The sequence below is a fragment of the Gracilinanus agilis genome, chromosome 3 (genome assembly GCF_016433145.1).
Source record: "Gracilinanus agilis isolate LMUSP501 chromosome 3, AgileGrace, whole genome shotgun sequence".
In the NCBI taxonomy this organism is placed as follows: domain Eukaryota; kingdom Metazoa; phylum Chordata; class Mammalia; order Didelphimorphia; family Didelphidae; genus Gracilinanus; species Gracilinanus agilis.
This window is the reverse complement of record NC_058132.1, coordinates 600,343,835-600,371,790: the sequence shown is the minus strand read 5'-3', so window position 1 is coordinate 600,371,790 and position 27,956 is coordinate 600,343,835. Positions and strand designations below refer to the sequence as shown.

The window sequence follows — 27,956 nt, the reverse complement described above, 5'->3', positions numbered from 1 at the left end:
GACACACCTGAGGCTGAGGTTGTCTTCCTTGTAAGGGGAATCTTTTGCTTAGAAATGTGGATCAGTACATTCACCATCAACTGTCCACTGAAGGACCATTTTATGAATGAGACAAGATGCTCATGTGTCAGGAGAGGGTTAAATAAGACATTGCCCTTTCTTTTCCAAAGATGATTCTCTATCTGAGTAGACCTGAGAGTGACTCAACTTTGCCAGCCCCTCTCCTGTGGGGCCCTATGAAATGATACCACCCATCTCTAGGGTTTTGCCATCAAGAGAAATTTTGTAGAATCACATTTAGCAATTTAGCACTTAGCAACTTTTGCAAAATCCCACACCAATCATAAAAGTTGGCTCAGCTGCATAGATTGGATGAAATTCCTAACAAGGAGTTATACAAATAAAGGAATGAAAAGTTGGCATCCTGCCCTAAGGAGAAAACCCACCTACCTCCCACAGAAATGCCCTGTAGCTTAGAAAGTAATATGTTAACTTTAGAACCATCAATTTGTTCAAAGTTTTCACCCTGACTTTGTTCTCACAGACAAGGAAGAAAAAACCCAGATGTTTGTACAAAAATATCATCATTTTATTACATTCCACACAATACATCTTCAAATAATTTCCAATGTCCACAAGTTATTTTCACGCACAGGCAACTGGGCAATGCAAGGGGATGTCACAGTTCTAGAGAATAAGAATTGGGAGTAAAAACTCTATGTGATCGTTTCTTGATTTGTCTTTGGTAATTTTAGATATTGTTTTTGTTTGTCTGTTAGTTTTCTTTTAAAGAGAAGGTATCTGTACCAACCTCTGAAATGTTACCAGTTGTTTTCCTGCCCAATTCTGGCTTTAGAGAAAAATGCTGGGGTGGGGAACGTGCATGGCAAAGACAAGGTTTCACCTCACTTCCAGCATCATGTTTTAGCAAGGGCAACCATATGGATTTTTTGCCCTTGGACAAAGACTATATGATAGCAATTGCTAATATAATGACAAGGAAGGGAACTTCACCTCAGAGACAAAGGTTTCCATTTTGCTAATGTTCAAGAGCAGGAGATACTGACAAAGGACCTCCATGTGGGAAAATCTTCACAAGCCTGATCTGTGGCATTCTGTCAGTTGCTCTCATATCTCTCTCAAACCAGACGCAACTGGGCTACAACATGCATGTACTCATGTACCATATCAACTTCAAAGCATGGCTAGCTTCCCTAACCCGCCCCACCCCATCCCACCCCCACTTGAATGAAGAATCAGAATTTCACTCCTGAATGTGGCAGGTTGTAGCATATTTTTAGCATCTGCAGAGGAACCTGCCCTTTCACACAGTACCTGAAAATTACTAAGAAGGAAGGGAAAATCCTAAGAAGGAAGAGGGCAATATGAGAGAGAGAGAGAGAGAGAGAGAGAGAGAGAGAGAGAGAGAGAGAGAGAGAGAGAGAGAGAGAGAGAGAGAGAGGAGAGGAGTGACATCCCCAGTTGAAGTACATCATGGGAATTCACAAAGACTAGAGCAATCCCACTCTACCTTGACATGTGCATAAAGACGACGTATTTTTCCTTTTTCCCACATGGAGCATCTGATAAAGATGCAAAAAGTTCACAAAGTTGCTGTCATCTTCTTTTAAAGAAGGGAAAATCTCTAAGGGTATATGAGAAGTCAGCCAGCCACAATACTAGCTGGATTTTTCTGGGTGGTGTTTCCTAACTTATCATCTTCTTAGGGCACCTACAGAAGTATCTAACATCTTCATGAAAAAAAAAATCCGCCCAAATTATTCACTGACAGGAAGAGAAGCATCATTGGGGCCAAATCCCTTCTGATCCACTTCTAACATGGAGGTCACCACAGAATCCTCCATGCCACATGTTATGCAGCTGCCTACCTCACCTCTATTTCCTATCAGGATTTTTGAGAAGAGAGAAAAACTCTTGAGATCTCAAGGTACCTTCTGCACAACTATTCTATCTTTTCCTTTGCTAGGTAGAGAAAATTGGAAGAGGAATGCTTAGAGGACAGGCCAGGGTTGCTTTCTGGAATGCAGTAAAGAAAAGGGAAGCATCTTTCTTTCTAAAGAATGAAAGACACTTAATCCTAAAGGATCACTTTTCTGTGTAGAGGCAGAGCTGGGTATTTTGAAGAAATGGTAACTCTCTCTCTCTCCCAAGCATTCAAACACTCATTAGTAACTGTATACTGGTGGCTACCTAGAGGCTAAGGAGACATCTTTTAGAAGAATGTCTCTATCTCCCCAATGAAGGGACGATGACCACAAACTGTCCTACTGGTAGTTCCACCCAGAAATAATTCAAGGGCTACATAACATCAAAAACAGAGACATTAAAAGAGAAAAAAATTCTTGATTTGGATATAGATTCCACTTCATTATTTTATCATTAGATGATTTCTCTGCTATGTCTTTCTCTACATGGCTTTAATGGGCAACAGTAGAATTGTGTCATCACACTTACTACTCTGAGATGTAGTCAACATCTGGATTTTGTAGGCCACTGAAATCAGGTTCATTCATCAGGTGCCATTTGATGTTTTAAGGAGTAGCACACTGGTAAATTTGAAAAAAAGGTTACTTTTTAGTGATCTGATAATATTTTAAGTCAGGTGGTTGGCTTTGTAATTCAGGAGCTGCCAGGAAAATAGCCAGAGTGCTCTACTGGAATTCTGGTGATATCAGGAGAAAGGAAAGAAGACCTCTGGCATGTTTGGTGAACCCTCTCTGGTGAATTTTTGGGAGGAGAAGGATAAGAGTCACGCAAGATGGGCAGGCATCAATAGGCCATGTTCCATATAATCGAGGAAACTTTGGATCAATGAGATTGAACACAAATCCATCTAAAGATTAAGATATGCCACCAAAATTTCAATATAATACCAAAGAAGGGGAGGACTCTCATCTTTTTATTCCCTTAAGGTATAATATGCCAACCTTTTCTTCTTGCTCCTCCACTCCAATTTAACTACTGCATTTTCAACATCCATCTCAGGTTTGTTCTTTATGACTTACTCCAAGGCTGGTTTTAACTAATAGAAGCTAAACATTCATTATAAGCTTTTCTTTGATAAGGCAACTCAAGACAGACTTGCTTCAGGGGCGGCAGCAGGGAAGGTTCCTTTAGCACCCAATGGCTGTGTTATCTCATCACTCTAAAGAGCCATGACGAGAATCCATTTGGGGGAACCTTTCTCTTGGTTCGGGAAGGTTGGTGGACCATGCACCATTCTCTAATGGCCTCTTTCTATTCTTTTGTTAGGTACCCAGGGATGATAATGGCAGCCAACAGAAACACATCCAGTGCTGGATAAGGCAACAAAAAGCTTCCATTTCTTCCCCCCAAGTAAACAAACTAGTATATTATTTTCTTGTCAGAGAGAACGCCTGGGAGAAGTAAAAGAAGGAAGAATTGAAAGGGGGCCATCGCTGAACCCACACATTGAATCCATTTCTCTCACACACACCATCTCTTGTACATAGATAAGATACTCACACATACTCATCCATACATTTATGGATACACACACACACACACACGCACACATCTCTAGGCTTTCCCATCAAGTTTCTTGGCAGGCTGCCCACTGAGGGGAGGTACAAGGGGATAGGCTAAAAAAACTATTAAGGAGTCAGTCTCTGGGTGGGAGGGAGGATATCAGGTGGTGAGGGCATTAGGGGAAGGAGGGGACAACAGCTTTTCTCATAATCCAAGATGCAGCATGATAGTTATTTTTGCTTGACAACAACAGCCAAACAAACAAAAAACCCCAACAAACCCCAACACGGGGAGAACGGATGAGATGGAATCCAAGAGCCCAGGGTAGAAAACTGAGTGGGGTTTCAGGATATTAGAAAGAGATGTCTAGAAGTTCACACAGAGACTAGGCGAAAAAGAGGAAAAAGTGCAAAATCGAGGCAACGCATTTGAAGTCTTTCTCGTTAGTTTTTGTTTTGTATTTTTGTCCTGGTCCTCTGTCCTGATCCACTCTCAACACTGCGAGCTGTGGTCTTGCTCTAGTTTTATGGTTAGGGTGGGCTCCACTGTCAGAGGGGCCCCGTTGGTGTAGTGGGAGGTTTTGTAGGTGATGGAGTGATCGGTCTTCTTGGCCGCAAAGCGGAACCGGTGGTAGTGGAGCACCAGGGCCAGAGCGATGGAGATCAGCACCAGAACGGCACCTCCTGCGGCTATAACGTAATACCAGTAGGCTGGGATGGGCTGCACTGACACCGTGTCCACTGTGGGCTCGGTCCCTGGTAGGAGGGTGCCCCCTGGTGGAGAGACATAGAAGAGTGTTGCTAGGTGGGAAGCATGCACACTAGTCAAAAATTAATTTCAAAAAAGAGAGAGAGAGAGAGAGAGAGAGAGAGAGAGAGAGAGAGAGAGAGAGAGAGCTGTCTCTTATACACATCNCTGGTAGGAGGGTGCCCCCTGGTGGAGAGACATAGAAGAGTGTTGCTAGGTGGGAAGCATGCACACTAGTCAAAAATTAATTTCAAAAAAGAGAGAGAGAGAGAGAGAGAGAGAGAGAGAGAGAGAGAGAGAGAGAGAGAAACATACACATGCTTTCAAGAATACAGGCAAGTACAAAGCGATGCCGAAAAGACTACTGAGTTGTGAAAGTGAACCATTTGGATGGAAATACCAATTCTGGCCTGGCATGTGAATATTCTCAAACGGTTTATTAATTAGCCTGGCTAGACTTAAAGGCAAATTCCACTCTGCTTTGCCAACTCTGCTATGCCCATCCAAATCGGCCCAGTCTTGTCTATACAGGACAATTACAGTCATCAGGCAATGACTAACACATCTTAGTTTTTAAATTGGAGGCAGGGTTTTAATAGTGAGGTACAACAGAAGTTGTAAGAGAAAAATAGTCCATGCAGAGACACCGCAGAAAAGTTACACACACACACATAGACACACCACACAGAGAAAACGACTGATTCCTAGAGAAGATATCAAGCAGAAATGAAGTTGGCAGAGTAAAATTCAGATGGCCACAAAGTTCAGTGGCCTGACTCAGGTTGCCATAGAGATGATGCGCTGGATTTGTACCCAGTGGAGCCTGTGGGGAGGACTGGCCAGAAGCCCACTTGGTGTTAAGTAGGGTTATAGCTTGTTTCTCCTAAAGACTTCCATCAGATGAGAATCTGGTTCAGAATAATTCTGGACCCCTCGGAGAGTACTCAAACCAGAAATGATCTCAACTGATGAATATCATCTATCTCAGATCTCAGGAAAACCACTTACTACCTGTCTGCATCCTGGGGCTAAGAGCTGGTTCTGAGTCCCAAAACAGGAAGTTGTGGTCCAAGTGTGTGCCTGACACTTCTGCATGAGAACCAAGACCAACACCAAGCTTTGTTCCTAGGACACTCACATCTGCATGGGGTACTGGACTTTGGTCCAGTGCCATCTGAATTGCCCAAACATCTCCTACAAAGGCAAAAATATACATCATGCTACACCTTTTCTTCCTGACTTTTGGGTTGTAGTTGAGTCTGAGTAGACTTCCTGATGGATTCATCAGTAATGGAAGATATACTTTCCTAAGACTATCTGTCAGAAGTCAACTTTCTTGCCCTATCACTTGACTTGCCAGCTCCTTTGGATAGAGTTCCTTTCTTTCCTTTGAAAAAAAGGAATCCTTTTTAAATCTCTTGGACAATCAGAAGAATCTATACTTTTAGAATAGCAGAGAAAGGGCTTCCCCAAATAAGCCTTTACCTATTGAGATCAAAGCCACTGGACCCAGAGGGTTCAACAGACTATCACTCCAGTGTCTCCCACAGTCCATTATATATAGGAGACCCTTAATGAATATTTCTTGAATAAATGGATAACACTACATGCCATTTCCTAATATTTCTTTTCTTGTCTCACTCTTATCCTTCTTCTTCTTGCTTTATCTCAAATCCCACATATCCAAAAGAATCTTTATATCTTTCAACAATGACATCACTATAGTTGGTAAAGAAATTTTTAGGCAAACTGGAAATTCAGAAACTGAGAAGTCATCTTCAAATGGTCAGCCTGAAGCACTTGACAAAATGGTGTCAACTTATTATTCAGGTGACTAAGAATATCAGCTGCCTGGTAACAGTTTCTGTCACTGGCTTTTGGTTATTTGTGTTGTTTTTTTAAATACACTCAGAAGAATTCAAGGGAGAAAATAAAGTAGAAGAAGGAAGAGGCCTGAAGAAAATGACTCAGAGGAGGGCTCCCTATAACAGCATGCTCAGGGGAAAGTATTTTCCTCTGATTTGGGATTTGGCTCTCATGGCGTTTGAGGTTCATTCTCTAATGAGGATGTGGCTTCCCAGTTGGGAGAAAATAACTGTGATGAATCAATAGGGATTAATTCCACATCCAAAGCACCTGACCAGACAATAGCAACAACTTGATTTTCTATCAAGCTAGAAAACAGGCATAAATGTCTACTCCTTACATTATTACCATCCCTCCTCTCCCAAAGAGTAAAATTCTCTCTCAGTAAAATTAATTTTTCCTAGTTTAATGGTAAAGTTCCACATTTTAAAAAAATCATTCTCACTTGATTTCTAATTGGCAATGGGCATGATTTGGAGGCTAAACGAGCCCAGGAAGCCCTCCGATCTCTGGGAGCCATCCCTTTGGGCCAGTGAACCTAAGATGGCTGGTACAAGGCTACACTGGTTCAGTCAACCAGAGAGGCAGCAAGGTATAGTAGATAGAGAGCCAGCCTTGAAAACTCTAGAAGACTAAGTCCAGCCTGGGGCATGTATTAGCTGGGTGACAAAAGACAAGTCACTTAATGTCTCTGTGCCTCTAAATAACTCTAAGACCAAAACTCATAGAGAAGCTGCTAAAAGGCATCAGTAAAGGGAGTTTCAATATCAGCCATCTCCAACACTGAATAAATCAGAAATCTGGACCAAAATAAATAAATTCCATCATCCTAGTCTCTGGGCAAGAGGGGATGAAGAATCAGGGGAACTCAGATCTGGAATTGGCATGACTATCCACATACACCTGGATTTTTTTCAGGATGAGAGCTCACTGGTGAAATGAAATGAACTCAATCCAGCTCTTGCTTCCCTTACCAAACAAGGACCAGGTCATAGAGAACCTCAAACCTCTTTTATAGTTTTCCTTGACTTTCTCAGGATATGGTAGACATCAGCAAGATAAAAGGACCAGTGACCAGAAGACGGAAGATGAAAAAGTTAAACCACAGAGGTACAAAAAGACGTAGATTTGGGGCATGGCTAATGTGGTAATTACTGTGCAGGACTCTGCATGTTTATAATGACAGGTTTTTTCCTCATTGTTCAGTAGAATTGGTAGGGTTTCTTGGGAAGGAACATGTAATAAATATATGTTAAAATAAAAATTAATTTTTAAAAATTCTGTAAAAGAAGAACCAGTAGATCTTCTATCCCACTTGCTTTCATTAAGCTCTAGCAAAAGATCTTAACAATCTTGTAGAACGGTTCCTGGGGAAAGAATTCTACCTTCTTCAGGAAATCTATCCTGAGCTTCTTAGTGATGACTTTCAACCCTGGCTCTCAGACAATACTTGGCTTCCACTTCTCTGGTGGAATACATTTGTCATATATTATTCTGGACATCAGGCTGCGAGTCTTTTGCCTTTTATTGTAACCCTAGTGTTTAGCACAGAGCTTGGCTCCTAGTAGGAGCTTAATGAATGCTTACTGATTATCGACTGATTTTTATACTGCCATTTTATACATATAAAATGATATTTTTGTATATATAGTATATGTAACATATATAATTTTATATATACTGAATATACATTGTATTAGGAAAAATAATTCAGGTATACCTGTATTATTTTTCCTAATACAATGTAATCTCCAAGAGAGCAGGGATTATATATATTATCTAAACTCTTTATTTCCCCTTGTGCCTAGCACAGAGATCTTTACACGAGGAAGAATTAGGTTTGTTTAGCTTGTCTGTAGAGTACAGAATTGTGAGCAAAAGGTAGAAGCTGGAGACAGGTAGGTTTAGGTTTGATACTAGGAAAAACTTTCTGACAATTAGTATTATCCCCAAATGGCTGCCTTAGTAGGCAGTGGTATTCCTCTCTCTAGAATTCTTTTGAGGTCTGCTGACTGCTTTGGGAAAAGTTGTAGAAGCGATTCTGGTTTGTGGGTTAGAAAGGATGGTTTCTTCCAACTCTTAGATACTGGGAGTTTAGAAATTTTATCAGTTTGTTGAATTTAAAAAAAAACACTATTACCATTTGTCTTAGAATCAATTACTTTTTTACTTAGATTCTAATACTAAGTATCATTTCCAAAGCAGAAGAATGGTAAAAGTTAGGCAATTGGGGTAAAGTGACTTGGTCACACAGGAAGTAAATATCTGAGGCCAGATTTAAACTAGGGACCTCCTGTCTCTATCCACTGAGTCACCTAGTTGTTTCCTTATATAGCTTTTTAAAAAATCATTAAGTTGCTTCTAATTCTTTAATTATTTCATGTTAGTTTGCTATTTAATAGGGCAGCTGGGTGCCATGTTGGATCAAGTGTTGGGCTTGGAGTCCGGAAGACCTGAGTTCAAATCCCACCTTAGAAATTTCCTAGTTGTGTAATTTAGGACAAATCACAGTTAAGTGCCACTGAAAAAAAATGGCAAACTAGTCCAATGTATCTTTGCCAAGAATACCTCACGTAGACCTGAATTCATATCCAGCCTTAGAAATTTCCTAGTTGTGTAATTTAGGACAAGTCACAGTTAAGTGCCACTGAAAAAGAAAATGGCAAACTAGTCCAATGTATCTTAGCCAAGAAAACGCCACAAACTGAGGTCCATGGGGTCATGAAGAGTCAGATGGGGCTGAAATGCCTGAATATCAACAACAGTGATGACTAAGGGGGGAGGGAGATCTTTTCTAAACAAAAAGCTATTTTTCTTCTTTTGAAAAACACGTAGAATCTGGCCTGTGAGCTAACATGGGTAAGGAGTCTCAGTAAATTATCTTCATAGGCTGAAATGAAGGGACTGGAGGAGAAGAGCTTCAAAGACAAAGACTGTTTAATTTGCTGGATGTAATTATTAAAAAAAAAAAAAAAAGACAGTTGGCTCCACCTCGGACAGAGAGTTTACAGAAGATAGTAGAAGAATGAGGTAACCCGCCCACTGGTCTCTTTTGAGAGAGAATGGAGAAGAACAAAATGTCCTGAAAATGACTAATGAGGCAAATATCTCTCCTTGATCTCTGTTTGCCACCAGGGCAGAGAAGGGATGTGTGAGAAACATCACAAGGTTTTCACCAAAGCCACCAGAAGCTGCCCTGACATTTCCAGGTCGAATTCTCCCATTAGAGTCAGATCGATGGCAACACGAAATCTCTGCCTTCTTCCCCTATCCCTAGAGTTTTGTTTTCCTTCTTTCAGCTGAGAATTCTCCTTAATGTTCATGGGAAGGGGGGGGGGGGTCGGGAAAGAAATTTTCATCCCCTTAGACAAACTGACCTTGGCAGCTGTTTGGATTGATGGTAAACTATGGGGAATGTGTCAGGCCTTTTTGAGGGTGTACAGTGTACCTCACACATAACCCACCAGTGTCTCCAAAAGCAAACAATGTCAGCCAAGTCGTTTTCCTATTTACACATATCTGATCTCCATGCTTCCTTGCTCAGCAACACCTATTCTTAATCTGGCAGTAGTCAGAGGAGTGTAAGAGAGGAGCCAGGGATAATTCACACACCACAGCTGCCTATCTGAAACACTGGCATGGATTGATTACTAATACTTTCCTTCCTTTCATCAGAGGATCAGTCTGCCGAGTGCTAATTAACCCTCACAAGCATCCTTGTAACACTTGAAAATACTCCAAGTTGAGCCACTGCTAGATTACGTTGAATCAGGAGGGCTGTCGCAGGTCCTACACTTTGGGGGCACCCAGTTGTGGGCTGGGGGTATCCAAGGAAGCAGCTAGAAAGTGAATGGGCCAGTTGGTGCTAAAGCTAAGGCTCACTTGCATCTAATCAGCTCAACCTCCCCTAACCTGGCTCTGAGAAAGCAGTGGGATTATCTCCTTTCTTCCCATTGTAGACTCGCCTTCTGTGATTTTTTTTTTCTTCCCTCAAGTCTGACTTAGACATTCATTTTAAACAGACATTATGTATACACAGTTGGTTTGTTCTTGGGTTTTGGAGACCAAGGAGAGAAGGAAAAAACACCTGGTATGCCAGACCTTCATCCCCCCGCATCCCCTCGAGATGGTCCCAAGTCCCAGATGGCCCTGACTGTAAGATACACTTCCAAGAGAAATGAGCAGGTTAACAATGAAGCAAAGTGACTGTTTCTATTCACCCCATGGGTACTTGATGGGTACAACTACATGGGTACAACACAACAACAAGTAGTTCTTAGGACACCCCCATCTTCTTTAAGTGGCACTCAAAGTCTAGGATCCTGATGGGCCAAATGGCTGGTGAGCCACACACATTCATCTCCACTATTTCTTGTTTTAAAACAAACATCCTGTAACAGCAACAAGAGATCTCTTTGAAGCTGCAAGATGCTTAAAAATAACCACCTGTCCACTAATGGCAGAACACTGAGGACTACTTTATGCATTCTTAGGGGCTTCTTTAATATTACTCTTCTCTTAGATTTTTATTTAAGTGTTGGATAAGAGGAAAAAATCTATCGCCTTAACTGGATTACTTTTCTGGGCTTTTTCAGTTTTTTTTTTCCCTGTGTATAAGGCACATTTTTCATTCATTAAGTGTCTAATTCATAAAAGAAATACATGATCGCATCACATTTGTATGAACTGGTTTTTTTTAAAAAAAACCATACAACTCAGACTGCATGTTGTTCTAAGTGATTTCATAACCAAAATAACTGGACTTTGTTAAAACACATGGCCACACAACTTATCCATTTTCTCCCCTTTCCCTCACACATCGTTATAAAGCCACAGATAACATGCCAAAGCATAAAGCACATTCGAGTCTATCTGAATGCAAAAGGAAACGCTTCATGGTGAAAAAGAAAATAAGAAAGAAAGCAAAACTTTTAAAGACAGCTCCAAATCTCAAAGTACCCCAAAAGACCGAGGACCGAAAAGCATTTGCCTCTAATATTAACTCTAAAAATATTAATTCTAAAAATATTTTGGGATTTTCCTTAAAAAGTGATATTTTCTGACTCAAAAAGTTATTCAGAATTAACCCTGCCCTTCCCTCCAAAAAAAACAAACCAATCCCCCCCCCCCAAGACATGGATTCCATGTGAACAGCTGCTACCACAGAACTTTACCAACCTTGCTACCAGATCCCATTATCTCCAACTTCACCCTGTTGTGTTTCTTTTCTCTCTGTTTCCCTTCTCACATAAAAGAGGATGTTTTAATACTCACTATACCCAACCTTGCCCCACAGAGGACTAACAGAGCATTTGTTTCCATGTTTATTTATTAAAGGAGACATTGTTAAGCTTTGTGGGAAAAACTGGTGTGCATGGGTTGAATAGAAAGCAACATGTGCACCTATTTGTTTATTCTCTTAGAGAAGGGAAGCCTTTAGCATCACATTCATCAGTCATGGCTTGAATCATGGGCTCTCACACCACAATGGCATGTGACTTCTGGCAAGTCTTTTATCTTTACATGGTCAATGTTGAGGCTCAATACATTATGATAGTTATGACCTGACCTAACAGGTGAACAAGAAGAGAACGATTTTATTTTACCCAAATAAAGATTGGACTTGGAATCTTAAAGATAAGAACTTGAATTCAAACCATCATCGAGCAAATTTTTGATTCAAATTTATATCTATCTCACATCCAAATAATTCTAGAGCACATCAACTTAGTACCTCGAAAACATGTGTGTGTGTATATATATATATATATATATGTTCACATGTATGTCTTAATGAGAAAAAGGGCACAGGACGGTAATAGAAAAAGGTAATTCTACTATTGAAGCCTATTACTTCCATCCTAGCTCCACCCTGGTCCCCATCTCTCACTCCTCTACTGCCTTAGAGCTCTAATTGTGAGTGGCAGATCAGGCAAAATAATACAGAGTTAGAGGGTGCATCCAGGTAACAAACCAGGGACTTATCTGTCCCCGAGTGACTCTGAGCTAGCCATGAGTTGGGCAGATTAATGGGAATAAAGATCAAGTCTAGACTTTGGATATAAAAATGACTTTCTTTATCTCTGATATGCTATCACCTCTGGGGTGATATCCAGTAAATCTTAACTGGGCATAATAGCATCCCACAAGTGTGTTTGCATAGAACAGGATATGATTAAATCCTGCAAATATAGAAAGGGTTATGTAGGTGTTTCTGTGTGTAGCTTATACACAGGCAAAGTGGAGAAAGCTAAATATCCTTACTCGGGGGTACCTCCCCTACCCTCACACACATTAATCGCCTACTCATAAAGACTTTAGAAATGTCACTTTGATGGGGTTATGGCCAGGGAGATACAAAAAGCCAACTCTATTTTCATAGCACAAAGCATTTCCATTCATCCCGATTCCAAAGAGGGTCCCCCCTTTTCTGAATGAGGTGGGCTCGCCTCCTCAAATTCTACTGCCATTGCTGTGTGCTCTGTTGACTTTCAGCAAGGAGATGTTTAAAAAAATCTCATTTTCTAGCCCTATATTCAAGATCTTCTGTTTTAGACACTAAATACAGCATTTCTCCTTGTTCCTTTTCATTTTAAACATCAACTTCTGAATCTAATCGTTCCTCTCTCTGACAGTCATTCCCAGTCTACTTCCTAATTTTCTTCCTTCACAAAACCACCTGCCATTATACCTTACTGTGGAATAATTGAGACCGCCGTCTTGGTGCCCGGAAACTGGAAAGAAACCATCTTCATGCTAAAATAAATCATTGCCACCTCATTTCGCTTTTAATTTGCTACTGATTTCTTCGTTAACTCTGTCTACTGGCTCTCTTGCCACACCGCTCATACATTTCAAGCCTCGTTGCTCCCCATTGGTCAATGTAGGGCCAAGAGGTTTATCCGTTACCTATTTGTCTCTATTATTGGCTTCTAAACTTTAATTAAACAAGAGACAGTAAGACTGTCAATCCCTTCTCCTACCACTGCAGACGTAGTTAGTGCCATCTAGTGTTGGGAAGATATGTCACCCATTTCCCCTAAGTAGTAACACCACAAAGAATTTGGTCAAGATTGGAGAAGATTGTTTTTCAAATTCCTATTATGAGGGATGCGAGGGTGGGGAGGCAGAAGAACAGCATATATAGAAATATATTTTTTAAAGTGTTTTTTTACCTGAAAAATTCTCACCTGGAAAAGCTGTGATAGGTTCTGAAAGAGAAAAAAAAAGATACTTTCTATTAGAAAGAGGAAGGCAAAGGACAATGGAATAGGATGAATAAAGCTGCTATTTCTGGTAACTTTTCTGTAACACTCTCTGGTCTTAGTTCTGAAATAGCAAACTCAAAAGCACAGAGGCCATACATATCTTTTACATGTTCTGCACCCTATCTAATACATCATCAGAGGAAGAAGGTAACTAAAGTTTCTTTGAAACAAAAAAATCCTTCATGGACTAATGGATCCCCAAAGTATTGTAATCGGGTACTTACCACTGATTACTTTCTCAGAGCTTGGATCACTTTTAGATGCTAGGAGCCTGGGATTTGTCCAGAGGGACCGGGGCAATCCCAGGTGCTGGTGATATCACCACATACACACATACCCAAGACAAATGTGCCAAGAAAAGCACTTTGTGAGTTATTACAGTTATTGCTCAGGCTAAAGAATCTCTAGCCCCTTCTCGGTGCTACTAGTTTTATACACTGGCATAATTCTAGGGTCCATAGTAAATGTTATGGCATAAAAGACAAAATTGTTGAGCAGAGAAGAGCAGGAAAACCCAGGTAGGAAAACATAACTTCAAGGTGAGACAAAACTGAACGGGAAGTGTAGCTCTCATTGAGGCTTGCCAAGGTATCTGACTAATAAGACAGTATTGCCACCTTGTTCTTCTATGGGGGCTTTGAGCTACTCGGTGAACATTGGACAATTTTCCAGTGACCATTTAATAGGAAAGATACCAGACTTCCAATAAGTTGCTTTATATGCCATGGATTTCCCAATAATCCATTCAGGGAAAAGAACTTCGTAAGTAATTTTATCATTGCTACCACTGTCTAAATTTTGTTGTTGTTTGAATTTGTGTTTTTGATCATTTTTTTTAGAGAGGGGTATTGGTTTTGATTTTTGCTTGCTTGGGAAGGCTTCCATTAAATTCATGCTCAGCCCTCTGAGCATGTAATCCTGACTGGCAGGTGGTTTTCATCCTGTAGCATTTTCCTTGCTAAAAGCTAGAGTTTGATGTTGGGGTCTTGGCAGTCAGAAGTTCTTTATACTTAGTGTACATCTATTTTTGATTGGGAACATGGCATAGTAAGCTTTGCCTCATGTCACATTCCAGCCATCCTAAACAGTACCGGAGAATTATCCCCACTTCTAACCTCAAGCACATGAGTCTTCACTCTCTAAAGAGCAGTTTCCCCCTTTCTTTTCCCTTTCTCTCCCTTAGCAGTAAGGAAAAGGCACAGCCGGCTCCTTTTAGTGAGGTAACAACTGAGTTTTGTGCCCAGAGTTGAATCCAGGAAGCACAGCTTCAAAGACAGTGATATACTGCCTTCTGGTGTGTACACCAGCACTTGTTGTCTAGTTTGGAGCAGCCAAGGGGAGACAGATGTTGACATACCCATGCAGTTCTCTAGAGGAATATCAGTGCCTATCCGGATATCATCGATGGCGATCTCTCCTGAGCGTCCTTTGCCCAGAATTCCCTCGAAGACAATCTATAAAGCCAATCGGGACAAATCTCATGGTTAGGTGAAGTTTCTATGACCAAACGGTGTAAAGACTTCTCGATTCGCCCCTCCTTGTCTTTATTTACTTATTTGCTTATTTATTTATTTATTGCACCTGGTATGCATCTGTTGACCACATGGCAGCAGCATTTAGAAATCTTAATTTGAAAAGAGTTGGTTCAAATCAAATGCATATTTAAGGGGATGGAGGAGGGCGGGGGGGAACCACACACAAGGTGATGAATTTTGATGTCCCGTAACTAGACTATGTTGATTTAAAAAAAACCAAAACCCCAGTAATTGGTTCATGTTAAAAGGAGGGGAACTAACCTGAGCTATGCTTAAACTTCTTTCCCCATAAATCTTTTTTTCTTTTTAAATACCCTAGTTGTATATTTGGAAGCATTCTTATAACTCAGAGGAAATGAATAGGTTGGGACTCTATGGGAAAGGGAGCATATGGATTCACTTTGCTCCGAGGACATAGTTTCCTTAAGGTACCCTATTATATGCAGGAGAAAATGGCTCTCAGCAACACCCCACTAACACAGCGATGGGAAGGGCAGTGAGCAAACAGAGGTGTCTTTGCTCTTCGATGTTAAATCATCACTCTTTTTCTCTCCTTCACTCAGCTCTCTCTGCAAACTAGCACATGTCCTCTGGCAAGCTAAGCAAACAGTTGGCTGCCTCACCCGCCATCTGTTGCTGCTTCTTGGCTGGGGAGGAGAAGGTTAATGCTAAGGCTGGTATGGGGAGTCACCTATTCCAAAGGGTGCCTCGGGTGATTTCTGCCCAGCCTACCAGCACCAGAGCAGCTCCCACCTCTCCTGAGCCTCAGTCTCTCTGCGTGTAGAACAGAGATCAGAAAAGCCCCAGTGGCTAGGAGAGAAAATGATTAGTTTAGGGTAGGGCTGTTCAGATCCCCTGGCCCCAGAGAGGGCAGGCAGCTTCCATTCCCCTTCCCTGGCTCAGATTCATTAAGGCAGGTCAGGAAAGGCTGTTTAGATTTCCTTCAGAGAATCTTGAGAACTAGACATAGCTTTTCCCTTCTAGAGGGGAAGGTTTGTTTGTGTTTATTTTTCTGGCTTTTGTGTCTCTTTGTCAGGCTACCAGATAACAATCTAAAATAAAATGGAGGGGGGAAAATAGCATTTGTCCAGAGAAGATTTCAGCAATAGAGAAGGCAATAGGAGGAACAAAGAGCCAAGTCTGGGTGTATAGATAGGCACATTCTGAATAACAAATAAGAGTGTCATTTAGTTGCTATGGCAACGGGAGAAACACAATGAAAACAGCGGAGCTAAACCACGTTCCCTAATGATGAATGGGCACAGCCCTTTGAAATATTGAAATAAGGATCAGGATGATTCCCTTGAATCTCCACACAAATCTCCTTTTATCACCTCACCTGATACTCCATTTCATCGCTTGGCAAGATGATCCTTCCTTGTCTCCACTCGTTGCCTTGGTCTTCCCGGATGACCCAGAGGAGCTTGCTGGCCTGGCTCGCTTTCCGAACCACCTGCAGAGCGATGCCACTCCCACCTGTGGCTTGGTACTGGAATTCCATACACACAGGGCTCCGGGGCAGGTAGAGGGCAGGGCTGATGAGCCGGCCGTGCTGGTCCTCTCTCCTTCCGTTGCTCTGGAGCCTCAAATAGGTTCTGCCATCTGTCAGAAACAAACCCAAAGCAGAGTAGTAGCATTAGCCCCTGTCAAAGACATCAGCTCTCCGAGCTTTGTTTCTAAATAAGGCACCCACCGAAGGACCAGGGCTCGGAGGTAAAAGATGGGGCCAGAAGGGTGACTGGCTTGATCTTTCCCAAAATGATTGCCCTAAATGCATGGGATAGTGGCCACTGATGACAAAGTCTCCAAAACTGCCTCCCCCAGCTTGCTAGGTGTTGCCTTTACAATCTCTGATCACAAAGGAGGCATTTTTAGCTGTCACATCTCTACACACGATGCTTGATGGCTTTGGGGATTCAGAAACACCCATCATCATTTAGGAACCACAATGTAGATGTTATTCAGGAGGAGGTGGGGTGTGGGGAGGAGGTGGCACAGCAAGGGTGCCACCAAATGGGCACATACCTCCCACCCCCTCCCTAATTCAACCGGGGGAGGCTTGCACTTGGCTGCCTTTTCTTAGAAAGCCAGACACACGCAGATCCAATGATAACAATAACCATCATTATTGCTAATGAGCTCTGGGGGCCTCTAGAACAGAGCTTCACTTTTAGCACTGAATATAAATATCTTAGAAAATTAGGGTTTTCCCCTTCCAGATTTTTGGAGAATGAGTTTAATTGCTGTTTGGTTTCAAATATAAATCAAATACCAAGCAGAATACCAAGTTCCCAATATTGTGGGCTAGTACCATGCCTGCCAGTTCTGGAGCCAATAAGAAACTGGTGCCAGTGGCTTACACCTGCAAATCCCAACTCCGGGGGGTAGCTGACCGCTTGTACAAAGGACAGGTTGGCCATGGCAGACACATAAATCGGTTGCATCTGCCTCTGGGTAAACATAAAACATACAGGCACATCTTCTGTTTAAGAGCTCTCCCTAAAAACCTGCACCTAAGTGGTGGGGATACTATTTTCACTGAAGACCCAGCACAGACCATAGGCAATTGTATAATACCTTGGCATCCATCACCCACAGCTGGATGGTTACCTGCAGGTAAAACAGATACCTTGGGTGGGTAAAGAATGAAGCTGAGAGGTCCTGAGGCCTCAACATGGCAGCACTCTGGGAATTGCTAGAGTTCTTTGCTCCCCTTCTGCCACTGCTACCTTTGCTAACATCATCCTGGCTAAGCCGGGACTGGGCTATCCAAGAGGTGGGTGCCAGGGAAGTTGCAGAGAAGGCAGCTGCCTCTTCCTCTTCCTCTTCACTCTTCTGGCCCAGTCTTGTTTCCTACTTTCTCTTTATCCAGAACTCAAGAACTAATGCCCGTGCCTCTCAAATACGATTCTGATTCCTTCTCCCTCATTTCTAGCCTTCAAGTCAAATTACACAAATTTCACAGCATATGCTCTGACTTCTGTTGCTGCCTCATCCCCTCCCCCCCAATCACCCTGAATTGAATTTGACTCCATGGCTCCCCTTTCTTCCTCCCCCTCCATCCCCCAGTTGCAAGAAGACAAAACAAAGACCAAAACAACCATGATCTCTTTTTCCAAAGTGTGAGTGGTTTCCATTTCACACTTAAATAAGCACAGGGGAGACTTGGAAAATGACAACAGCAACAAACAACTATCTTAGTAAGGTAATGGCATTTAAACTCTCTTCTATGGATGGAGACTATGCTGGGAATAAACTCAACTTGACATTCGAGGCCCTTTGTAATGTGACTCAATCTTTCCCAAGCATGAACCTTCTTTTAAAGCTAGACCAATTTCACTTCACCATACCACAAATACTTTGTACTTATTCAATGCTTTTGTTCTTTCCTCCTCATATTCTACTCGGGTCACACGCATTTCTCCCTACTCTCAAGTTCTGTAGCACTTAACTGCTCTGTATCATTCATTTGGGCATGTAATAACACATCGTCTATTATGCTGTCACTAAATTTTTGGATAGTTTTCTTCAATTAAATGAGAGGCTTTCAGAGGGCAGGCGCCATAACTTGACATTGTACGGGTTCTTCTACAAATCTGGAATGAATGGCTTCTCACCTCTACCTCCTACAGTGCCTACTTTCCTTCAGAGTTCATCTCAGATTCTACCACCTACATGATATATCTCTCAGTTGTTAGTGCCCTTTTCTGAAAGAAAAAAAAATCCCCTTGATACTTTCTTTGTATATATTTCATCTTCCTTATCTGTCTACGTGTTGTTTGCCACCCAAAACTGTAAGCTCCTTGGAGGGTAAGGACTGTTTTGTCTTTGTCTTTGGGAGTCCAGTGCCTGGCACATAACAGGTATTTAACAAATGCCTGGTGAATTAGTGAATCTTCTATCACTTTATCCACATATGGACGCTTAATAAATACCTACTGGGTGAAAAAATGACAAATGGATGAGAAAACATTATAGCTGTTATTGTGCTAGAGATAGAAGAGAAATGGGTATTTCTGAGCCTGGGTAGCCTTCAAGTTCATATAAGCCTTCTAGAGCTGTTTCCCATCCTCTTGTAAGTCAACAGATCACTGCAGTAGCAAAGAAATGGCCAGAGACTGCTCCTCACGAGTATCCTATTATCCAAGGAGCCATCCACTGTCCAAAGAAGTCCTCTTTCCCACTCTATAATTTAAAAGGCATCACTTGCTTCTCCTTGTGGGTGAAAGGAATTGGATTTCAAAGACTTGGCATTCCACTTTCTCTTTCATATTTTTCTCAAACAACAAGACCTACTTACTGACTAAAAATTGCTTGGCAAGAAATGCTGTCACTCGTGTGAATTTATGTTCTTAAGAGGCAGGGAGACAGTGAAACAGTGAGAAATTACTAGGTGGAAAAGGGATACGTGTGGAGGTGTTGAGAACAGTACTGAAGAGAGTCTATTTTACTTCCATGTTTTGCTACCCAAACAAAGGGCATCATTAGGCCAAAAACCTTACCGAGTTACTCCCCCAGAGACTCAGGGGTGCCTTCTCTCTTTCTCTGCATGAAGGTGATAATACTGTAGTTTGTATGGCAATTCTGAGGGCCAGGGAGTTAATGCTGGTAAAATGCTAAGTACTGTGGAGGCTGCTGATGGGAACATAATTCACCACTGACATCCAAGCTAATCCACTCATCTGTGGGATCCAGAGACTAGCAGAGCTCCGATTTTCACTCTGTTAAATCATTTGCTCCCTACTTGCCTATTAAGTGCTATGAGCTCTAGGGAAGAAAGATGATATGCAAATTTGAGGAATTAGTAGCAGACAGGAGACAAGCACATGCTGGGTTGAAAAGTCTCCCCCCCTTCACTGAGGGAAGCCAGAACTGATTCAAGGTCATGGAAGAGGTTGGGTCCAAAGTAGGACAAGTCCAGGGAGGGGTAGGGGAAATTTCAGTTCAATGTGACCCTGAGGTTTCTGGTTTGGTCTTCAGAGTCTATAGGCCTGAAGGGGAGAAAGAGAGTTTGATGCTAGAAGTCTTCAAGACTCTACTGAATCTAGAATAGACTGACTCATGAGATTTCAGGGTTGGAAGGCACTCCAGAGAGTTATCTTGGTCCAACTTGAACCAAGGATCCCACCTGCAACAAATCTGGCAAGTCATTTAACTTCCACTTGATGTCCACGAGTGGCAAAAACTTACTACCTTAACACATCCCAAGGCATCTAGTAGTTAGTGTCTAGCTTGGAGTCAGGAAAACTTGAGTTCAAATCTGACCTCAGACATTTCTTAGCTGCGTGACCCTGGGTGAGTACTTCATTTCATCCTCTTTGCCTCAGTTTTCTCATCCATAAGATGAGTTAGTGTCAAGAAGACCCCACAAGGGATCATGAAGAATTGGATAACTAAAAAAAAACTATTAAATACAAGTAACTAGGTAGTGCATTCCACTTTCCACAGTTCTAATTTTTAGGAACCATTTCCCTTCAATGGGTCTGAGGTCTACCTATCTATTACTTCTACCTGGTGGTCCTTGGTATATAATCTATGGGGCCAAACAATACAAGTCTAATCCTTTTAAAGTATTAGATCTTTTCGAGGCAGACTTAAAGACAGCTATCGTGCCCTGACCTCTAAATGGCTTTGTCTCCAGGCTAAGCATCTCTAGTTCTTCAAACAGTCCATCTATGATTTGGTTTTGATCTCATTCATCATCCTCATCACCTTCTTCTAAAAGAGCACCAAGTTACCAATAATCAATAACTTTAAGGATACCCTTTTTCATCAGTGTGGATATTTCTTCCATTGACATAGACCCCAATCCTTATAAAGCTCAGTAGATGATCCTTATTACGTTGCTGTGGCAGGAAAAATTTGCCAAGTGGTGGCCAACTTTCTGGTGATGAACTTCTGTGAACTTAGCACTCAAAACCATGAACAAATCCAAGAACGCTAATTAAGCTTGTCAACATCTTTCCTAAAATGTGGTGCTCAGAACTAACTAGAATAATCCAGATGTCATCTGGCCAGGGCAGAGTAAAGCAAAAACTATTATAATCTCTCCTCATTTATATATCATCTTCCTATTAATAAAATCTAAAAGCTCATGAGCTTTTTCAACTCCCATGCTATCCTGCTGACTCATAAAAGGGTAGGAAAATCCTCAGAGTGACTGATGTCTGCAAGAAGATCAGAATCCTCAGACTTGTTCAAGTTTTTGTCATAAACAGGATCCATTCTCCTTGGACTCCTTTCTTTTGACCCAGTCACTCCCCAAAGGTCCTACACTCTATCTCCATGGTTTTTCCCTCCAAATATAGTAGGTGGTGCTACAATCTTATGCTAATATAGAATCTTGGGATCAGAAGGGATCCCTAGAGACCATTTGTCTATCCTCTGTTTCCAGGCAGCTGTTCTTAAATATCCAAGGAAGCAGATGTTGACTCTTTCGAGAAGGAGATTCCTCAGGCTCATCATTCATGCACTCTGCTGTCTAACAACCTTCACCATGAGCACATTCTTCTAGCCAGCTACCATTCACTTGCTGTCATTTAAAATCCTTTGTGGGTTTTGTTTTTGTTTTTCATTCTGTCCATGATGGAAAACATCCGATCTCTTTCTCTCCCTGGCTCCTGGAGATGGGCTACTACCATCTCAGGAGTGGGTGGGTAGGGGAGAAAGAGACAGGGTTACAGATTGTCTGACCACTTTAATCCCTGTAGCCGTTAGTGTTCTCCCACTTAAAACAGAAACATTTCTCTCTAGCAAAAGGTAAGCTCACTCCTTGAGGACAGGAAGAGTCTTGTTTATATTTTTGAATCTCCAGTACAATGCCTCATACATGATTTAATAAGTGCCTGGTAGATATGATTCATAGCCATTCACGTAGTTTAAAGGCAGTTAAACCCCTTATAGTCATAGGCTCATAAATCTGGAACTAGAAGGGACCTTAAAGGCCATCTTGCCTAATCCTCTCATTCTACAGAAGAAGGCTTTTTTTTAAAATTTAACCCTTATCTTCCATCTTAGAAACAGTACTAAGTATTGGTTCCAAGGCAGAAGAACAGTAAGGACTAGACAATGGGGGTTAAGTGACCTGCCCAGAGTCACACAGCTAAACAGGTTCCAAGGTCAGATTTGAACCTAGAACCTGGTTCTCTCTCCACTAAGCCATCTAGCTATCCTGAGACCAAGGAAGTTTTAAGTGACTTGCTTAAAGTCATAAAGGTTGTAAATATCAGAGTCCATATTTGAGTACAAATCCACTTACTCTGTAGTTGGTATATCTCCACTGTACCACATGGCTTTATCTTCCCTTGTTCAGGATATGTGATCTTATGGAATTAGGTATTAATCAATGATACATGTAAAACCCAGTGGAATTGTGCATCAGCTAAGGGGGGGGGTAGGGGGTTTAGGGAGAGGGAAAGAACATGAAACATGTAACTATGGGAAAATATTCAAAATAAAAATATTTTTTAAAAAGGATATGTGATCTTGGAAGCTCAGCATTTCTATTTTTCAATCATTTGGCCATTTTTGGCTAAATCATTTATGCCCCGCTTGCCTATTAAGTGCTAGGATCTCTCGGAAAGAAAAATGATATGCAAATTTAAGGAATTAATAGAAGGCATCAGTCAAGCACGTGCTGGGCTGAAAAAAGTATCTCTTGCCTTTCCCTGAGGGTGGCCAGAGCTGATCCAAGGTCATGGTGAAGGATAATTCCATGGAGGACTGGGAGAAATCTCAGTTCAAGGTGACTCTGAGAATTCCAGTCTAGTCTCAGAAATTCAATATCTTGACTTTAACTTTAGGAGTCTATAAGTTTGATTTTTACTCTTTGGAGAATCAACCACACTACAGGACTTGTGAATGGGTGTTAATTGGAAAACCCTAAGACACAGATCATCAGGACCCAGTGAGATAATAACAATAACAGCTCACACATGGAGTTTTAAGTTTTATAAAGCACACTCCCCATGAAGCCCTGGGAGGCAGAGAGGGAAGGTATTGTGATTCCCATTTTATAGAGGAAGAACTGATACTCACAAAAGTACATTTTCTTGGGGGCAGCTAAGTGGCTCAGTGGGTTGACAGCCAAGCCTAGAGACAGGAAGTCTTAGGTTCAAATGTGGCTTCTGATACTTCCTAGCTGTGTGACCCTGGACAAGTCACTTAATCCCCATTGTTTAGCCCTTACAGTTCTGCCTTGGAATATACAGTATTAATTCTAAAATGGAAGTTAAAGATATATATATTTTTTTAAAATAATATCTTCTTGCCTAGGATTACACACTTGGAAAGCATTAAATATGAAAAGCAAACTCAAGTTTCATGTCCAGTATTCAAGACCAGGAGATGCTGAGAGGCCAAGAGGCATATAGAAGGTTTTAGGAAGAGGCAGGTACTAGCTCTTCTCCAGATTTATTAATTAAGCATTAAGAAACGGTCTCAGGACTGGTCTTGGGAGTGACTGGCCAGAGATGAACTTAAAAGTGGTAAAAGAACAAGTGTATAATGAGGGTGAATGATTGGGCTCAACTTCAACTTGTTTGGGTTGGTATCCAGAGAACAGTTAGCATATGGGACAAGAATGGTGGAAGGAGGACTTAGAGAAGGCATAAGAGAATGAGGGCAGCTGGAGTGAGGGTGAGCTGGATCTCAGGAGCATATAGAGAGGGGAAATGAGTGAATTGGTGTACAGGAAGGAAGCCAAGAGGCTTCAGCCCCAGGCTGTGGACTGAGCTCTATAAACTCAGAAAATCAGCACAAGGATGGGAGAGGGCAAATTCCCATCCCAGGCTCCCCACCCACACCCATGACATCGAATCCCAGCAAGGCACAAACCGAATTGAAAAAACTGCCGGCCTCGATTTCTGTCTCAGAAATCATAGATTTCCGAGCTCCTCCTAATTCTAATTTGAGAACAGAGGGCCTGGAGCGGGCCTGGGGTATCATGACAGAGCATGACTGATGCATGACAGCTCTTTCTATAGCCCCACACAGCCTCTTCAAGGGGATGCTCTGCTGGGCACAGGGAGTGTTCAATAAATAACTTGTTGATTGATTGGGGGAAAAGGTAGGCATGAAATCAAAAGGGTCACTCTCCTAACTTGATAGGACTCAAACAAAACAGATGTGTTAAGGAGCTCTACCAGAACAAGATAATTGTCAAGTTAAAGGAAAAAGCAGCATGCCTGAGCCTCACTGTTCTTGTAGCTAATGGTCCCTGTGCCATTAATGGACAGCTTCCAGCAATGAAAGAACAATTGAAAGGAAATATGTGTAGTTGCTGAAGTAGGGGGAAGAAAAAACATCCCAGAGACACAATCCCTCTCCTTCAGGACCCAAAATACTTTGGAGGCATTCTACTGGATCTCTGACTCAAAACATCTGTTGCTGCCCATGACACCGTGGAGACAATCCCATGGGGATGGACAACAGAAGTTCAGAAGGTCAGAGAGGCTTCTCAGAGGACGGGGCCATTCAGGCGTTGTTAACCTGCTGCCGTCTCTGGAATGGGGGTCCCCTGATATTCCACCTGGAGATTTATAGCTGCATCTGGCTTTGGTTGAATGAGAGCAGCACAAACACGTGACCCCTGCTGGCCTGATAGCAATGCAATCGATTGCGTCTGCACCTTACCAAATTCTCAAATAAATCACTGGTCTGCTCCTCCTGGCTATTGGAAAGCCAAACACACCATCTGTCCAACACACACATCTCCTGGCTAAAGTCTTGCCCTCCTACGAGCACAACCATCTGAAGGAATATCCAGTGCCGCAGGAGAGGTAGTCTCTTCATATAGGTCATGGTTAAAACATGAGTTAATTCCTCAGCTGGCCTCTCGAAGTCATTCTGCATTGGCCTAGGTCCCTAAATTAATATTTGGTTAAGGAAAACATGGACTCTGAAGGATCTCAGCAGTATGTAGCCAAGATTTTTCCAAAACACTGCCTTCTTGTGGAGAACCAACCATCTCAAGCTTGGTCTTACAGGGATCTGCACCTTCCTTGGGTCTGTTCCTGTCTCATCTGCTCATTTCAGATTTGTGCCCACTATCTGCTTCTTCTCATCCCATCTTTCCCTTCCCTTATTGACCCACACACTGGCAGGAAGCCCTGACCTTCACAACCTCAGGCAGAGGAGAAGAATCCAAATTTCACCTGCTGTCTATTCTACAAAGCCAGGGAGATTTCACTCTCTGCCCTCTCCCTTTAATAACTAATAAGTGCCTGCTAGCCTACATTAACATCATCTTTATGGATAACGTTTTTTTATGTATCACATTCTTTTTTGAATCTATCTCTCCCCCATCCTACCCAGGGAACATTCCCTTGAAACAAAGGATAAAAAAGAAAGTAAAAAAAATTAACATCTAACAAGTCTGATACAATATTCAACATCCCATAACTACCATCCCACACCTCTACAGGGTAAAGAGAGAAAGAATATTTTTTCATGTTTTCTCTGAGTGTAAATGTGGTCATTATAATATTACACAGTATATCCTGGATTCCATATAAATGGAAAGAACATTGTCAGTTTTGTATACTGTTTTCCTGGTTCTATTTCATGCTCTGTATCAGTTTTTATATCTTCCCACACTTCTCTGGATTCTTCGTATCTATCATTTCTTATGATATACTAATCACATATCACACTAATGTACCACAATTTGTTTAGTTGATGGATATCGACTTGGAGTCCAGCTTTTTGTTGTGACAAAAAAATACTGCTGTGAATATTTTGGTGTATGCGGGACCTTCCCTTCTATCTTTGACCTCCTTGAGGTCACGGGCCTCAAAATTCTCGGCCATTTTCAATTCAGACTACACAATGACCTTCTTTTAGACAAACCCATTCCTGGTCTTTGGTGATCTACCCCTGTCTGCTGCCTGTAAAACTGAACCCTTTGTATTTTCAGTGGCTCTGCCTCAGCCTAACCACCAAACCACAATGGTCTCTTTGAAGGCAGTTCAATCTTCCCTACCCTGCTCCCCATCTAATGTTTAGGTTGTTAGCTCCACCTAAGGAGATCTTCAGAGCTTAGTTTGCCCACAGAATCACTGACAGGCTACTGTCAAAATCAAACCAATTAGTAAATCATTTTCCTTGGCTTGTGCCTACCCCTCCACACACACCCATACCCACACAATTTTATTGTGCACAATTCTCATGATGAGTCATCCTCTGCTCTAATGAATCCATTCAATGGCCCAATCAGTTGCTCAGTTTTAGTCAAGACAATCTAAATAAGGAGCTAACAAGTCAAACACGCATTTCACCAGGGTATTAGGCATCTGTAAATCCCACTTGCAGAACACAAGAATTCCTGAGTCATTCCCAGTTAAGCTCCATATTTGAACTTGAAGCAAAAGCCTTTATTTCTTTCAGCCCCTTCATGTGTAAATACCATGACCCCAAGCTTGTCCTTTCATAATGAAACACTATTCCAAAGGCTTGTACCCCCCCACCTTGTATCTCTTCCTGTTAAGATGCTGAGTAATCCAAAAGGAGTTCTATAAATCAGCTTTAGGAGAACATTTAATACATAAGGTCCCTTCAAGACTCATGTTTAGGGATTCTCATTTAGGCCTCTAAAGATGACCAAAATGGAATCAATATGGCTTGATACTCATTAGCTCTATCGCAACCATTGGCATACTCCTATTTAACAGGCCCCTTTGTCTTTAAACAATGACAATTAAAATTTTATTGCCATGTATAGGTTTAATTCAATTCGATTCATCAAGTTTTGTTAAGTGCATACTATATAGAAGGCACTGTGCTAGGCACTGAAACTATACAAATATGAAAGAAAAGAAAAAATAATTAAGAGTGAAAGCAAAGAGAGGAGAAGATGGAAGGGAGGGAGGGAGGGAGGAAGGAAGGAAGGAAGGAAGGAAGGAAGGAAGGAAGGAAGGAAGGAAGGAAGGGAGGGAGGGAGGAAGGAAGGAAAGAAGGAAGGAAGGAAGGAAGGAAGGAAGGAAGGAAGGAAGGAAGAAAGGAAGGAAGGAAGGAAGGAAGAAAGAGAAACTTTCTAATGGACAATATAAAATATTATAAATAAAATCAGTATAAGATAATTTTGAGGAGGAAAAGAAAGTTAACAACTAGGGGATTTTGCAGATGAAGACACTAAGGTTCAGTGAGGTAGAGAGTGACTTGTCCATGATTACACAGTTACTAACTAGGTCTCAGTGCCAGGTCTTGAACCCTGAATACAGGTCATAGTCTCTTTCTACTACACCTCGTTGCCTCTCATAATAAGCCTATACCATCTAATGCTTTAGAATAGGTAGTTTTCCTCACACAGAAGACTTCAAGAAAGGCCCTATACTGACACCTCCACCAGCAGCACCACAAAACTGGCATCTACCTCAAAGTCCCACAAAGGAAGCACATTCCCCCAATTACTCGCTTCTTAGTTTACACGAAAGCAAACAGGCGCTGGCCTGACATGATCAGCAAAAAATAAACGGCTGGGGCCTATCATCCGAATGTCTCTGAGACTCTATCATCCAGTGGAGTTCTTGCTTCATCCCTCAGAGACCAAAACCTGATCTTGTAGAAAATTCTGTAAACTGTCTCATGGAGAATTCTGTTTATGGATGGGAAGCCTGAGAAAGTCTGTAGAAAATATGTTGTCTCTGAGGAACACGAAAATTGAAAGGATTTCTGTATGCCATCACTCTCACCAAAAATGTGAGGGCAGAGCCATTCCAGAGACAAATATTCATTCAGCAAACATCCATTAAGCTGGGGGTCAAGAGGAATACCAAGCTTTGCTGCCCTTGTACAGCTCATAATTTTGGAATTCCTGTGGTGGAGATGGGTTCACTCTCACCAATGGAGGTCAAGGAACTGGTAATATGGAAATGAAGTGAAGAAAATCTTAGTAACTCAAGGTATAAGTACAGAGATTTAAAAAAAAAATAAAGAACTCAAATGGACAAAGAAAAAAGGAAGGAAGGAAGGAAGGAAGGAAGGAAGGAAGGAAGGAAGGAAGGAAGGAAGGAAGGAAGGAAGGAAGGAAGAA

General features: G+C 41.7%; 1 protein-coding gene across 1 annotated transcript in view; it reads right to left on the bottom strand.

Annotated features, from left to right (window-relative positions):
- The window catches only part of NRP2 (neuropilin 2), a 158,909-nt gene that overhangs the window by 30,693 nt on the left and 100,260 nt on the right, over positions 1–27,956 (bottom strand). The window contains exons 14-16 of the mRNA XM_044669414.1: positions 16,266–16,528; positions 14,749–14,845; positions 13,314–13,334 (exon numbers count right to left, since the gene is read on the bottom strand). Coding sequence (XP_044525349.1) covers positions 13,314–13,334; positions 14,749–14,845; positions 16,266–16,528 — 381 coding nt within the window. The remainder of the gene's footprint in view (positions 1–13,313; positions 13,335–14,748; positions 14,846–16,265; positions 16,529–27,956) is intronic.